The sequence below is a fragment of the Emydura macquarii genome, unplaced genomic scaffold, assembly GCF_026122565.2.
Source record: "Emydura macquarii macquarii isolate MOO-44397 ecotype Brisbane River unplaced genomic scaffold, CSIRO-AGI_Emac_v2 contig_2013, whole genome shotgun sequence".
Classification (NCBI taxonomy): Eukaryota; Metazoa; Chordata; order Testudines; family Chelidae; genus Emydura; species Emydura macquarii.
Genome location: NW_027132150.1, coordinates 260585 through 277300, shown reverse-complemented (window position 1 = coordinate 277300; position 16716 = coordinate 260585). Strand labels below are relative to the sequence as shown.

The 16716-nt window shown below is 46.4% G+C and overlaps 2 protein-coding genes across 2 annotated transcripts; both read right to left on the bottom strand.

The window, feature by feature from the left end:
- Positions 1–6241: 6241 nt before the first annotated feature.
- Positions 6242–7174, bottom strand: LOC137159915 (olfactory receptor 10D3-like). Its single transcript, XM_067558386.1, has one exon. The coding sequence runs from the start codon at positions 7172–7174 to the stop codon at positions 6242–6244; it is 933 nt and encodes a 310-aa protein (XP_067414487.1).
- Positions 7175–15789: 8615 nt separating this feature from the next.
- Positions 15790–16716, bottom strand: LOC137159914 (olfactory receptor 10D3-like). The gene has a single exon (XM_067558385.1). The coding sequence runs from the start codon at positions 16546–16548 to the stop codon at positions 15790–15792; it is 759 nt and encodes a 252-aa protein (XP_067414486.1). The 5' UTR covers positions 16549–16716.

Below are 16716 nucleotides of genomic sequence, written 5' to 3'. Positions count from 1 at the left end.
AGATTTTGCATCATCTTAGAGGACATTCATGGACCCCCAGGACCAGCTGCTCCGCTGGCATAAATAAGGGTAGCACTAGTAACCTGAAAGGTCTGGATCCTCAGCTCCACCAGACTGCAGATTCTCCTCTCGCTCGCCGTGATCTCAATCCTGAGTAACTCCATTGGGTTCAATGGGGCTGATTCCCCTCTGTCATCTACCTTGGTGGTGTAAATCAGGACTAACTCCTTTGGAATCAAAGGAGCTATAACAACAAGAGTTCTGTGGAACTTTAAATATTAACAAATTTAATTTTAGCAGCCATAAGTTTTCATGAGGCTCAGCTCACTTTGTCAGATGCAGAGGTAGAAATGAGAAACATAGGATCATCATATACATATACAAGTGCATAGGAGGTGGATGAAAGCCGGGTACTTGAGGGCTAATGACAGTCATTGAGTAGGAGGTGAGAATGGGTGAGCAAAGCAATTTATCTCTTGTAATGAGAGACCCATTGCAAATCTCTGTTTGAACCCATTTTGAATGTGACAAGTTTGCAGATCATTTCTAATTCAGCAGTTTCTCTTTGAAGTCTGTTTTTGAAGTTATTTTGGAGCTATGTAGATTTACACCAGCTGAGAATCTAACCCATAAATGATGAGGGGACATGGGATGTTAATCATCATCTAGTTTCTCCCGCCATGTAAAACAAGCCAGCAAATTCCATCCAGGAGTGTGAAATAGGAGTGAACTGGGCCAGGTGTTCAGCTAGTGGTCTCTGTCACCAACAGAGCTTTCTCCTTGTTTTTTATTAGCCGCTGTCCCCTTGCTTCCTTCTGTCTCTTTGTGCACATGGATGTAGTCATGCAGTTGTGTGATTATCTGTGAGGGTGAAAGTCAGCGCTGTGCAGATGGACAGCGTAGGTCCTGTCTCCCACTTGGGAGCACTTTTTGCAATCCAGTACAGACTGGCAGTATTGCTGTCCCTAGCAGCTGCAGGAAGATCATGGCCCCAATGTTCTGGATGCTGCTCAGACACAGCGTGAGACAGTCCCTCCCCGTAAGAGTTTACAAACATAGGAAGTGTTACCGGCCCCATTTTACAAGGGGGAACTGAGGCATGGAGGATTTGAATGGAAGATTTTTAAAGGACCCAGGCTCCCGAAACTCATTAAAGTTCAGAGGGCATTGGGCTCCTAAATCCTATTGACTTTTTTGAAAATCTCAGACTGATTGAATAGTCTAAGCTCAAGAAAGGAGTCTGTGGAAGAGCCGGGAATCTGACCCAGATGTCCTGGATTCCAGTCTGAGCATTACCCCTTACACTATCCCTTTTCTTTCTACTGGGATGAACATCACTCTGCGTCTTTCTGGGTCTCGGGCATGTTTTCTTCCCATCCCTTTGCACAACCAGTGTTTGTGGGGGAAAGGATCTTTAGAGATTTAAGGTTGATTTAACTTAACAAACCTGCCCCTTCACTAGCCAGGTAAGGCTCGTCTTGCACCTCTACTGTCCCTTGATGCTAAAAGCTTAGCATTGGTTAGCTACATCGCTGGCATAGCCTGTAACCTAAAGCAGTCCATAGACCACACACAGAGAGGGGTGTGACAGAGCCAGGGAAGCAGGGCTATGTTAGGGTTTTGTCAGCACTGAGTTCATGGATCCGTTTGCTGCTGCCATAGCAGAGCAGTGTCAGTAAGGCCCTTTACAATTCTTTTCATCGCTGTCATTTCTTGCTGTTCCTCTGGTGAGCATCTTATTTGGGAGCCGGAATGAAGTGGCAGAAGGCAGAAGTTATAATTAGTCTCTGTAGTTAGATTATCCCCAGCTCAGTCATAACATACCATGATGTGCAATGGCCTTTGGGGTTAATTAAAATGCAGGTGTTCTGATGAATACCCAGGGGGACCCTTATCACTGTGCTGGGTCTCAGCTCCGAGGTTACTCTTGGCTGACACCAGCTGAGTTCCATGTGTCTGCCACAAACAGCAGGGTCATAGCTGGATTTTACTCTTTTTATTTGTATTCTCACTGTTCTTATCAGAGGTGGCTGGGACCTGCTGTTGGTGGGCAGAGGGCACAGTTCAAAGGCACGCACACGCTCTGCTCTCAGCTGCCCCTCCCTGCAGCTCCCACAGAGAAGTGTTCGCTTCTCCGTCTCCCCGGGGCCGCAGCTTGAAGCCCGCCCCAGGAGCCGCTGAACAGGGTGGGGGCCTGGCCACCATCCCTGGCAGTAATCTCCATGGTCACCTGACCCCTCCTGCCCCCACCCTTGTTCGCCTCGGATTCTTATCATTGCTGTTATGGTCAGACCTACAGACTGGAACTCAGATGTGGGCCCCTTTCTGCAGGGTGTTGCACAGACACATAGTAATAGACTGTCAGTATCTGAAATGGATACACATTTAATGGATGAGAGAGGCAAAGGATTTAATGATCCCTATTTAACAGATGTGGAAACTGAGGCATAAAATAGTTAAATTAGTTATTCCAAGTCAAATAGGGAATCATCCACAGAGCCCGCCTACTATTAAAAGGATGTGGCCAAGTTAGAGAGAGTCCAGTGGAGGGCAACAAAAATGGTTAGGGGGCTGGAGCACAAGACTTATGAGAAGAGGCTTAGGCAACTGAGTTTGTTTAGTCTGCAGAAGAGAAGAGTGAGGAGGGATTTCATAGCAGCCTTCAACTATCTGAAGGAGGGTTCCAGGGAGGATGGAGCTAGGCTGTTCTCAGTGGTAGTAGATGACGGAACAGGGAGCAATGGTCTCAAGTTGCAGTAGGGGAGGTCTACGTTGGATATTTGGAAAAAGGTTTTCACTAGGCGGGTGGTGAAGCACTGGAATGGGTTACCTAGGGCGGTGGTGGAATCTCCATCTTTAGAGGTTTTTAAGATACGGCTTGACAAAGCCCTGGCTGGGATGATTTAGATGACGTTAGTCCTGATTTGAACAGGGGTTGGACTGTATACCTCCTGAGGTCTCTTCCAACTCTAATATTCTATGACTCTATGTACTTGAAACCAGATCTTCTGTGTCCCACACCTTTGTGTTAGCCACAAGATAATGCTTTGCAAGTAATCCCCATGGGTTCCTTAAATGTAGGTGTGTTGAGTTGATACAGTTCTCAGTTACTAAACACTACAGCCATCTGCTCTCCCTCTGCAGCCATCCTGTGCTCAGGGCCAGGAGGTCAATGCAGCTTTCCCATTGTCCATCAGAAGTTTCAGCTGTTTTTAGAGTCAATGTCCACAGCTGTGCACTTCTCTTCCATTCCATGTTCTCTTTGCTCAGTTGCCCTCTTCTGGGATTGTGGCTCTTTGGAAATGGGTTTCCTGGACAACGGCAAACAAACAGAGAAAATTCAGACTGAGCCCCGGCCGTGCAAAGGGGTGCTGCAGTGCAGGGAGTGGTGCAGGCAACTCAGGAGGGGGCGCTCGTCCCTCGGTCAGGGCTGTTTTTAATGCCAGGATGGTTTGATAGCGTGGACTGTCCTACATAGAAATGGACAAGCGGCATGGCTCACATTATCTGCCTCGGTTTTCTTTCCTTCTTTAGTTTAATATTTTTTCATTTATGGGCCAAAACCCACTTCATAAGAGTTGATGGCAATTCACAAAAATATTAATTTTCTTTTGTAGAAGGCCATTAGAGGGTAATGGGCACTGCACACACACCAGTGAGAGACAGACCTTGCCCCAGAGAGCTTACAAGAGAAATGGGTGGGAGAAAAGAATGATTTATACCACAATGCCTCAGGTGGGGAACTGACCCCAAAGAGATGAAGTCACTTCTCTAACTTCTAATATCACACTTCCAGTTTAGACTGGAAATTTCAAAGGGGCCTAAAGTGAACTAGTTTTCTAATTGCCGAAGACTTTTAACTTCCTTGGGCCCTTTGGAAATCACTGCCTTAAAGTCCAACTCTTTTTCCTTTCATGTTTTTGCTGTTTTGTTAAATTTCACTTTTTATTTGCCAGTCTCAATAATATGTCCCATTCTCTCCACACACTGGTTTCCAGATTTATTTTTAATTTGCACACCAAGAAGAAGAACAGGCAACTTAGAGACAAGTTCCAATAAAACAGCTGAGGGTGAGAAACAAGAAAATATCCTCAGTTTATTGCCAGGTTTAGGTTTCATAGACATTGCACTTGAATTTTGAGTAACATGCAACAGATGCAGAAAACACGATACATAGGTAGCACAAGCCTAAAGTACAGTGTGTGTAATGTGATGAGTGTAAAGTTCTCACATCCATTAAGCCTTCTATTAGCTTTTTTTCTTCCTTTTTCATTTTTCTTTCCATCTCTCTGTCTGAGAAGAGGGTAAAATTTACAAAACCCCCTAAGTGCCTTAGGAGAGTAAGTCTCATTTTCAAAAGCCATTAAAGAGCCCAGTTCTCACTGACATTCAGTGGGACATAGGCTCCCAATGGCCAGATTTTCAAAGGTGCAGATAGGCACATTGTGGGATTTTCAAATGGACCCTGGTGTTTAGGCCAAGTTTTTTGTTACAGTTCAGGGCATCTGCACCTGCATTTTCCCTTAATGGTCCAGCAAGGGCCAATGCTCTCAGGCTTCCAGCTTCCTGGCCTTTTCCTTTCTTGGATGGAAACCAACATCTCTCTCCTTGCTGACTGGGGTCTTTCGAGGCTGAACAGTTCCCTTCACTGTGTTTTTCCCTCAAAAGATTCTCTGCCGAGGCAGCCCTGCCTTGCTTCTCCCATCAGAAGTGGTGCCCTGTGTAATTACCTCAGGTACAACCTACCACACAGTTCTGTCTAAGCAAGCCTGGTTCATTCTAAAGGTAAAAACACCACAGAGAAAACGTATTAGAAACAATAGAAGAACCTACATGCAGGCTAAATAAGCTTAGCACAGATCACCCCAGCTCCACTGTGGGCTCGATCGGGTGATTAGTGCCTCAAACCCAACAACGGGGTCTCTTCTCTTCACAATAACACACACACAGCTGCATTTTAATACAATACACCTCCAAGATATTAAAGCGCATGCAGTAAGGTTTATCCAGAACATTGCAGGAAATGGCTGTCTGTCCCCCTTTAAAAATCTGGCCCCAGACATCGAACTCTGCTTGATTTCAGTGGTTGCTGAATCCTGCTCGGTGTCTAAATACCCTCTGGCCTAACGTCTAGATTTACAAAGGGGTTTATGTGCCTCGTGGAATTTACTAAGGCTTTTAAATAGCTCAGGTCCTCCACTGCCATTGACAGTAAATGGAAGGCTGGTGGCTGACTCACTCAAGGTGCTCTTGAAAACCCTATTAGGTGATTAAATGCCTTTGAAATCTGGTCCTCAGATCCCTCCATCCCACGGCCTTTCAGAGAGATTTAGCCCTGGTCTACACTTACCTTAAAGTTCGGCGGCAGTTGACAGGAATTACACAAGCTACGCACAGTAGATTGCGTAACTCCCATCGACTTCTTAAGTTCCGTTGTGCGTGGTGCCTTCACTGCGCTGCAGCACTTGAAGGGGTGATTTTAACAAGTCAGCGTCCGCATCGACTGAGTGTGTCCTCACTGACCGCTCAATCGATCCGGATACATCCATCTGACGGCGGCGAATTTGCAGCCGTCAGTGAAGACGTACTTTAAACTCCTAAATGCCTCCATCACTTCTGATGGGGTTGGGGTTGGTATTGTTTTGATCAGGGGGCTGGGCGAGATGACCTCCTGTGGTCCCTTCCAACCATATTCTTCCATGATTCTATGAAAATGGGATTTACATTCCTAAATCACTTAGGTGATTTTCAAAATTTTTACGACAAATCCGTTGATCTTCAGGACATGCTGAAAACCCAGCTCTTCTCCTAGGAACATTAGAAAGCTCTCTAGTACAGATTCCCGCTGACATATGATTTGTGCTAGATGATGAAGAGAATTTTTTTCTTCCCTTTCTTGAGTTTGCAGAAGATGCTGACCTTGCATCTGTGGATTTGTGCAATAAGGCTGAGATTTTCAAAGTCAGCTACTAGATTTGAATCTCCAATTCCTATTATTTTTAATGCAGACTGAGTGTGCCTATCCCTTAGGCAGCTTTCAACGTGTCACCTTTAAATCATGTCCAAGACAGCTAGACGCTTTTAGGAGCCCTTTTGTGATTTGTAGACCTCCAGATAGATAGGTGAGGCTGTATGGGGAAGGAGGGAGACACTCTCACATAAGCCACTGAGGAGCCATGCAGATGAATTTGTAGACATATTTCAATGCACACCCACAAGCTACATCTGCAGATGCAGCACATCAACGTGCAGTCATCTGACCCCCTCTCAGTTTTCTCAGAGCCCCTTTCACCTCTTTGTTCCTCAAAGTGTAGATGACCGGATTCAGCATGTGCGTTGCCACATCGCCGAAGATCTGCACCACGGTAGCCACCACTTTGCTCAGCTCTGGCTCCGTATAGATGACGGCACAGGGCCCAAAGAACAGCGTCACCACCGTCAGATGTGAGGCACAAGTGGAGGCTGCTTTGCGTCGCCCTTCGCCTGATTTCATCTTCAGGATGGAGTAGACGATTCGGATGTAGGATAGGAGGATGAGGGAAAAGCAGGTCATGGGCACCACACCAGTGTTGGTAAAGGTCACGGTCTCTATGACGTACGTATCCGCGCAGGCCAGCTTGACCACGGGGAATATGTCACAGAAGAAATAGTCCACCGCATTGGGACCGCAGTAGGGTAGTGTGAAGGTCAGGCTGGTCAGGATGGTGGCGTGGAAGGAGCCGCTGATCCAACTACCTGCAGTCAGGATGGCGCACACCTTCCTGTTCATGATGATCAGGTAGCGTAGGGGGTGGCAGATGGCCACGTACCTGTCAAAGGCCATGACGGTGTAGATCAGGCATTCCGTGCTCCCTAGGAACTGAAAGAAGAAGATTTGGGACATGCACCCGCCTAGTGAGATGGTTCTACTTTTGGTCCAGAGATTGAACAGCAATTTTGGGGTGCTGATGGATGCAAATCCAATGTCCAGCACTGAGAGATTGCAGAGGAAGAGGTACATGGGGGTGTGCAGGCGGGAGTCAACTAGGATGGCTGAAAAAATGAGCAAGTTGCCCAGCAGGGTGCAGAGGTAGAAAGCTAAGAAGCCGATGAAGAGGAGGGTCTCATGGCCTTCGGTGTTGGGGATCCCTAAGAGAATGAATTCCGACACCACAGTGCGATTCTCCATTTCCATGCGAGACGGGGACATTCCAGGAAGCACAGAGATAACGCAGAGAGATTAGCAATCTCAATAAATTATGATTTGTTTATTCCGTAGCACACCACAACTTAATCTACAAGGGTAAACCTTTTATCCATCATAAGTTTGGTGAAAGGGAGTGGAGAATCAAGACTCTAATATTTCATTGATTCTGTTTGATGCGACTTAATTTAATTTTCCTTTCTTCTTTTCCATTCATCCATCCTGTATTCTATTCAATTCTTTTTGATCATACTGGGAAGAAATACATGGGGGTGTGCAGGTGGGAGTCAGCGAGGATGGCAAATAAAATGAGCAGGTTCTCAGCAGCGTGCAGTGGTAGGAAGCTAAGAAGACGACGAAGAGGATGGTCTGGAGGTCGTCAGTGTTAGGGACTCTGAAGAAGATGAAATGGTTCACCACAGTGTGGTTGACCAACCGCACATGAGACTCATCCTGGGGTAGAAATAATAAAAATGAGTTAGTGAAACAAAAATAGATACCATCCTATTGCTGAATTTCTCACCCTTCCTTCCACTGCCGCCTCTTTTCTGCGTGTCACCCCATTTACTCCCTTTCATTCCTACAAGTATATATTTACATTTTTATCAAAGTAGTTGAGATCAGATCCTCCCTGTGCAGTGTAGAACACAGAGAGAGAAAATGTCTGCCTTGGAGATCTTACCATCCAAAGACGAACAGACAAAGGGCATGTCCTATTCTATTCTACTCTATTCCACTTTCATCTCTTATCTCCTATCCTGTTCTAATTTCTTCAACTGTATTCTATACAGGCTCTTACCCCATCTTTATCACCACAGCATCTTAGAGCCTTCCATTGGTGGATGAAGTGATGTGACCTACGTTTGTCATATGTGGTTTGTTCTTTGTCTCATGCTGTCTGCAGAGGGATTATTGTGTGTGCAGTGGAGTAGTTTGTTTTGGTAGGGATTCATTTTTATCAATGTAGGTGCAGCTCTGTGTTTGTGTTAAAGGAGAGGGTGAGGATGGAACATACAAACAAATGAATTTCATGAAGAATTGCCCCAGCTCTGTTAATGATGTGAATAGTTTGGCAGTTTTTATGCAGGTAAGAGAGAGAGGGAAAGGGAAAAAAGAGGAGGAATAGCGACAGCTTGTCATCTGCTCAGCCATGATCAGCAGGCTGCCTTCTGTAAATATCACAACGGGGGATTTTTAAGATCAGATTTGAAGGAGAAAAATAAAGCGTCTATTTGCATTTTGTAAGGGAGTTTTCCCCATGCATGAGAGGTGCTGTTGAAAGGGAGAAGTTTCCGTGTTGGTGTGATCACGTGCTGGCTACACTACAGAGCTTACAGCAGCGTCGCTGTAGCACTGCTAGTACAGATAGGCTAAGCTGATGGTACAGAGCTCTACCGTCAACTTAAATACTTCAGCCCCAGCGAGCAGCAGTAGCTATGTCAGTGGGAGAAGCTCTCCCATCGACACAGAGTTCTTCACACCCACGCTTAGGTTGGTGTAACTTACGCTGGCTTATTCAGCCCCCTGAACAACGTAACTTACACCAACCTAAACTGTAGTGTGTACATAGCCACACAGAGATTAATGGAGAGAGGGAGATAAATGATACACATCCACAACAGAGAGACAGGCAGACAGGTACGGCAGAGAGAAGGAGGGACAGATGGATGGACGGATTTTTCTCTAAAGAAAACATCTGGGTGACTCCGTCCTTGAATGAGGTGGAGACTGACAGATTTCAAGAGAAGAAGAGACTGAGGCACAGAGAAAAACTTTACCAAACCAGTTGTCTTACATGGGCTGCATTGGGAGAGGATGATCCAGCTGAATGCAATTTTTCCTCTTTCCCCTGACTGTGACCCCGGTGTAGAAAAATCTAGATTTCTCATCCAAATCAGCACATCACACAGGAGAGGTGCCGGGTGTGGGCTTTTGTTATCCAGCCTGCAGACCTAATTGTCTCTGAAGCTAGCCAGGGATGTCCACAACATATCGCCACAGGCTGCTGCAGAGCCTTAGAGCTTTTTTACAGCTTCCCACAGCCTTTAGGCTGTCCATAGTCTTTAAATCATCCAAGGTCCCTTTGGGACCCGGTCTCTGAATCCCCTCCAGGCTCCTGGTCTGAGACCTCAGCAGAGTCACCAATTAACTGAGATTTTGCATCATCTTAGAGGACACTCATAGACTCCCAGGACCAGCTGCTCCGCTGGCATAAATAAGGGTAGCACTAGTAACCTGAAAGGGCCGGATCCTCAGCTCCACCAGACTGCAGATTCTCCTCTCGCTCGCCGTGATCTCAATCCTGAGTAACTCCATTGGGTTCAATGGGGCTGATTCCCCTCTGTCATCTACCTTGGTGGTGTAAATCAGGACTAACTCCTTTGGAATCAAAGGAGCTATAACAACGAGAGTTCTGTGGAACTTTAAATACTAACAAATTTAATTTTAGCAGCCATAAGTTTTCATGAGGCTCAGCTCACTTCGTCAGATGCAGAGGTAGAAATGAGAAACATAGGATCATCATATACATATACAAGTGTATAGGAGGTGGATGAAAGCCGGGTACTTGAGGCCGAATGACAGTCATTGAGTAGGAGGTGAGAATTGGTGAGCAAAGCAATTTATCTCTTGTAATGAGAGACCCATTGCAAATCTTTGTTTGAACCCATTTTGAATGTGACATGTTTGCAGATCATTTCTAATTCAGCAGTTTCTCTTTGAAGTCTGTTTTTGAAGTTATTTTGGAGCTATGTAGATTTACACCAGCTGAGAATCTAACCCATAAATGATGAGGGGACATGGGATGTTAATCATCATCTAGTTTCTCCCGCCATGTAAAACAAGCCAGCAAATTCCATCCAGGAGTGTGAAATAGGAGTGAACTGGGCCAGGTGTTCAGCTAGTGGTCTCTGTCACCAACAGAGCTTTCTCCTTGTTTTTTATTAGCCGCTGTCCCCTTGCTTCCTTCTGTCTCTTTGTGCACATGGATGTAGTCATGCAGTTGTGTGATTATCTGTGAGGGTGAAAGTCAGCGCTGTGCAGATGGACATCGTTGGTCCTGTCTCCCACTTGGGAGCACTTTTTGCAATCCAGTACAGACTGGCAGTATTGCTGTCCCTAGCAGCTGCAGGAAGATCATGGCCCCAATGTTCTGGATACTGCTCAGACACAGCGTGAGACAGTCCCTCCCTGTAAGAGTTTACAAACATAGGAAGTGTTACCGGCCCCATTTTACAAGGGGGAACTGAGGCATGGAGGATTTGAATGGGAGATTTTTAAAGGAGCCAGGCTCCCGAAACTCATTCTAGTGCAGTGGGCATTGGGCTCCTAACTCCTTTCGGCTTTCTTGAAAATCTCAGACTGATTGAATTGTCTAAGGTCACAGAAGGACTCTGTGGAAGAGCCGGGAATCTGACCCAAATATCCTGGACTCCAGTCTGAGCATTGCCTCCAGCACCATCCCTTCTCTTTTCACTGGGATGAACATCACTCTGCATCTTTCTGGGTCTCGGGCATGTTCTCTTACCCGTCCCTTTCCACAAGCAGTGTTCATGGGGGGAAAGCATCTTTAGAGGATTAAGATTGATTTAACTTAACAAACCTGCCCCATCACTAACCTGGCAAGGCTCGTTTTGCACCTCTATTGTGTGTCTGTGCTAAAGGCTTAGCATTGGTTAGCTACATCGCTGGCATAGCCTGTAACCTAAACCAGTCCATAGACCCCACACACAGAGGGTGTGACAGAGCCAGGAAAGCAGGGCTATATTAGGGGTTTGTCAGCACTGAGCTCATGGATCCGTTTGCTGCTGCCATAGCAGAGCAGTGTCAGTAAGGCCCTTTGCAATTCTTTTCATCGCTGTCATTTCTTTCTGTTCCTCTGGTGGGCATCTTATTTGGGAGCCAGAATGAAGTGGCAGAAGGCAGAAGTTATAATTAGTCTCTGTAGACAGATTATCCCGAACACAGTCATAACATACCATGACGTGCAATGGCCTTTGGGGTTAATTAAAATGCAGGTGTTCTAATGAATACCCAGGGGGGCCCTTATCACTGTGCTGGGTAGCAACTACGAAGTTACTCTTGGCTAGCACCAGCTGAGTTCCATGTGTCACTGCCACGAACACCAGCGCCAGAGCTGCATTTTACTCTTTTTTTTTTTTTTCTATTCTCACTGTTCTTATCAGAGGCGGCTGGGACCTGCTGTTGGTGGGCAGAGGGCACAGTTCAAAGGCACGCCCAGGCTCTGCTCTCAGCTGCCCCTCCCTGCAGCTCCCAAAACAAAGTGTTCGCTTCTCCGTCTCTCCTGGGCCGCAGCTTGCAGCCTGGTCTAGCAGCTACTGAACAGGGGAGGGGGCCTATCCAGCAAACCCTGGCAGAAATCTGCATGGTCACGTGACCTCTCCTGCCCCCACTGTGGGTTGCCTCTGATTCTTATCATTGGTGTTATGGTCAGACATACAGACTGGAACTCAGATGTGGGTCCCTTTCTGCTGGGTGTTGCACGGACACATAGTAAGAGACTGTCACTGTCTGAAATAGATACACACTTAATGGATGAGAGAGACAAAGGATTTAATGATCCCTGTTTAACAGATGGGGAAACTGAGGCACAAAGCAATATAGGGAGTTATTCAAGGAATATAGGGAGTTATTCAAGGTCAAATAGGGAATCTTCCACAGAACATGTACATAAACCCAGAATTTGTGTGTCCCACTCCTTTGTCTTAGCCACAAGATAATGCTTTGCAAGTAATTCCTATGGGCTCTTTAAATGTAGGTGTGTTGAGCTGATACAGTTCTCAGTTACTAAACACTATAGCCACCTGCTCTCCCTCCTCCTCCTCCTACAACCATCCAGTACACAGGTCCAGGAGGTCAATGCAGTTTTCCCATTGTCCATCAGAAGTTACAGCCCTTATTAAAGTCAGTGTCCACAGCTGTGCACTTCTCTTCCATTCTAAGTTCTCTTTGCTCAGTCGCCCTGTTCTGGGTTTGTGGCTTTTTGGAAATGGGTTTCCTGGACAACGGTAAAGAAACAACAGAGAAAATTCAGGCTGAGCACTGGTCATGCAAAGGGGAGCTGAGGTACAGGGAGTGGAAACTCTTTCCTCAGTCAGGGCTGTTTTTAATGCCAGGATGGTTTGATAGTGTGGACTCTCCTGTAGGGAAAAGGACAAGCAGCATGGCTCATATAATCTGCCACGGGTTTCTTTCCTTTTTTTACTTTCATTTTTTTTCAATTATGAACCACAAACCACTTCATAAGATCTGATGACAATTCAAAAATATATTATTATTTTTTCTTTTGTAGAAAGCCATTAGAGGGTAATAGGCACTGCACCCATACCGGTGAGAAACAGACCCTGCTCCGAAGAGCTTACAGGAGAAATGGGTGGGAGAAAACAATGATTTGTACCAAAGTGCATCTAGTGGGGACTGAGCCCCAAAGAGATGAAGTCACTTCTCTAACTTCTAATATCACACTTCTACTTTAGGTTGGAAATTTCAAAGGGGCCTAAAGCGAACTAGTTTTCTAATTGCCGCAGCCTTTTAACTTCCTTGGGCCGTTTGGAAATCACAGCCTCAAAGTCCAACTCTTTTTCCTTTCATATTCTTGTTGTTTTCTTAAATTTCACTTTTTATTTCCCAGTCTCATAAATGGGTCCAGTCCTCTCCACACACTGGTTTATAGGTTTATTTTTCATTTGCACACCAAGAAGAAGCACAGGCAACTTAGAGACAAGTTCCAATAAAACAGCGGAGGGTGGGAAACAAGTAATAAATATGCATTTGAGTCCCAGGTTTAGGTTTCATGCACACTGCATGATACTCAAAATTCAAGTGCAATGTATGCAGAAGACACAATACATACGAAGCACAAGCCCAAAACACAGTGCGTATGATGAGTGTAAAATTCTCACATCCATCAAACATTCTATTAGCTTTTTTTCCTCCTGTTTTCTTTATCTTTATTGTCTGAGCAGAGGGTAAAATTTACAAAACCACTTAAGTGACTTAGGAGAGCAAGTCTCATTTCCAAAAGCCATTAAGGAGCCCAGTTCTCACTGACATTCAGTGGGACATAGGCTCCCAACGACCAGATTTTCAAAGGTGCAGATAGGCACATAGTGGGATTTTCAAATGGATCCTGCTGTTTAGGCCCCGATTTTTGTTACAGTTCAGGGCAACTGCACCTGCATTTTCCCTTAATGGTCCAGTAAGGGCCAATGCTCCCAGCTCCCAGCTCCCTGGCCTTTGCCTTTCTCGGGTGGAAACCCACATCTCTCTCCTTGCTGACTGGGGTCTTTCCAGGCTGAACAGTTCCCTTCTTAAAGGAAAAGATTTGCTTCCCCTGACTCCCGGATCTATCACCGGGACTGACTGAATAACCACGCCGGGGTTCAATCCGATCAGATAACAATTTACTGAAGGGACAACCCATGGACTAAACTTTTACATAAACCCCTGGCGTTAGGAATGAACTGTGGGGATAAACCCCAGGCCCAATACCAGTAACACAGCCCCTTGGATCCCTCCGTCTCTGGTCCATATTCACGTTATTGCTTCGCTCCACCCAAGGAGTGCTGCTCCCGACCTGGTCAGACGTCTGCTTCTTGGCCTGGTCTTGGGAAGGGTGCGAAGTAAACGGGACACCCTCGCCGTCTGCCACTGAGATGGGCAGCCCCTGCCTGTGGCCCTCGCAGCCTTAAATCACTTCGGTTCGGGTCCCTCACAGCCAATCCCCGGCCAGGATTTTTCCCACCTTGCTGAGTGGTGCACCCGGCACTCCCATTATGCACATGGCACTCCAATGGCCAGGCTTCCCGCCTTTTTGCCCCGTCTCTAGGCAGACTATTAGGCCTTGGCAACCTGCCAAGCATCACCAACCGGGCAACTCAAGATGGATTCCACAATTTAAAAATGCAGTCCATTGGATCAGATGGAGGGGAGGATACCAAAACCATGGTGAAAAACATTTCCCCAACACCCTTCACTGTCTTTTTCCCTCAAACGTTTCTCAGGCTAGGCAGCCCTGCCTTGCTTCTCCCCTCAGAAGTGGTGCCCTGTGTAATTACCTCAGGTACAACTTATCACACAGTTTGTCTAAGCAAGCCTGGTTCATTCTTAAGGAGAAACACCACAGAGAAAACCTATTAAAACAATAAAAGAACCTACATGCAGGCTAATAAGCTTAGCAGAGATCACCCCAGCTCCACTATCGGCTCTGTCAGGTGATTAGTGCCTCAAACCCCACAACGGGGTCTCTTCTCTTCACAATAACACACACACAGCTGCATTTTAATACAATGCACCTCCAAGGTATTAAAGCTCATGTAGTAAGGTTTATCCAGAACATTGCAGGAAATTGCTGTCTGTTCCTCTTTTAACAATCTGGCCCCAAATATCTAACTCTCCTTGATTTCAATGGGGGCTGGGTGCTTGCATGCTCCTGAAAATACCTGCTAAGTGTCTAAACATCATCTGGCCTAACGTCTAGATTTACAAAGGGGTTTTATTTGCCTAGTGGAATTTACTAAGGATTTTAAATAGGTCAGGTGCTCAACTCCTATTGAAAGCAATTGGGAGGCTGGTGGCTGACTCACTCAAGGTGCTCTTCAAAATCCTATTGGGTGTCTAAATGCCCTTGAAATCTGGTCCTCAGAACCCTCCATCCCACGGACTTTCAGTGAGATTTCGGCCTCGTCTACACTTACCTTAAAATTCAGTGGCAGTCGATGGGAGTTACACAAGCTATGCAGAGTAGATTGTGTAACGCCCGTTGACTTAACTTCCGTTGTGCATGGCGTCTTCACTGTGCTGCAGCACTTGAGGGGGTCATTTTCACAGGTCGACCTCCACATCGATTGAGCGTGTTCTCACTGACCCCTCAAACAACCCGAATAGATCAACCTGATGGTGACGAATTTGCCACCATCCGTAAAGACGTACCTTAGACTCATAAATGCCTCCATCACTTCTCATGGGGTTGGGATTGGTCCTGCTTTGAGCAGGGGGCTACACTAGATGACGTAATGGGGTCCCTTCCAACCCTGTTCTTTTATGATTCTATGAAAATGGGATATTTAGGTTCCTAAATCACTTAGGTGGATTTGAAAATTTTTACCACAAATCCATTCCTATTCAGGACATGCTGAAAACCCAGCTGTTCTCCCAGGAATATTAGGGAGCTCTCTAGCACATCTTCCTGCTGACATGTGATTCATGCCAGATGATGAATAGAATTTTTTTCATCCCTTTCTGGAGTTTGCAGAAGTTGCTGCCCTTGCATCTGTAGATTTCTGCAATAAGGTGAGCTTTTCAAAGTCAGCTACCAGATTTGAATCTTCAATTCCTATTCATTTTAATGCAGATTGAGAGTGCCTAACCCTTAGGCACCTTTGAATATGTCAGCCTTATAGCATTCCTAAGAGAGCTAGAGGTCTTTATTAGCACTTTTATGATTTCTAGAGCTCCAGATAGATAGGTGAGGCTGTATGGGGAAGGAGAGAGACAGACTTACACAGAAGCCATTGAAGAGCCATGCGGAGAAACTCGTAGACATATTTCGATACACACCCACAAGCTAGTTCTTCAGATGCAGCACATCAACGTGCAGTCATTTGCCCCCCACTCAGTTTTCTCAGAGCCCCTTTCACTTCCTTATTCCTCAGCGTGTAGATGACCGGGTTCAGCATGGGCGTGACCACACTGCCAAAGATTTGCACAGGGGTTACGAGCACTTTGCTCAGCTGTGGCTGCGTGTAGATCAGCGCGCAGGGCCCAAAGAACAGCGTCACCACCGTCAGATGTGAGGCGCAAGTGGAGGCTGCTTTGCGTCTCCCTTCGGCTGAGTTCATTTTCAGGATGGTGTAGATGATGCGGATGTAGGACATGAGGATGAGGAGGAAGCAGGTCATGGGCACCATGCCAATATTGGTGAAGCTCACAGTCTCGATGACATACGTGTCTGCACAGGCCAACTTCACCACAGGGAAGATGTCACAGAAGTAATAATCTATCACATTGTGCCCGCAGTAGGGCAACGTGAAGGTCAGGCTGGTGAGAATGGTGGCGTGGAAGGAGCTGGTGATCCAGGTGCCGGCAGCCAAGATGGCGCACACCCTCCAGTTCATGATGATCAGGTAGCGCAGTGGGTGGCAGATGGCCACGTACCTGTCATAGGCCATGACAGTGTAGAGCAGGCACTCAGTGCTGCCTAGGAAGTGGTAGAAGAAGACCTGGGACATGCACCCGCCCAGCGAGATGACCCTGCTCTGAACCCAGAGGTTGGCCAGCAGCTTTGGGGTGCTGATGGAAGAAAAACCAATGTCCAACATGGAGAGATTACAGAGGAAGAGGTACATGGGGGTGTGCAGGCGGGAGTCAGCGAGGATGGCTAATAAGATGATCAGGTTGCCCAGCAGAGTGCAGACGTAGAAAGCTAAGAAGACGACGAAGAGGATGGTCTGGAGGCCATCAGTGTTGGGGATTCCTAAGAGGATGAAATGAGTCACCACAGTGTGGTTGACCAA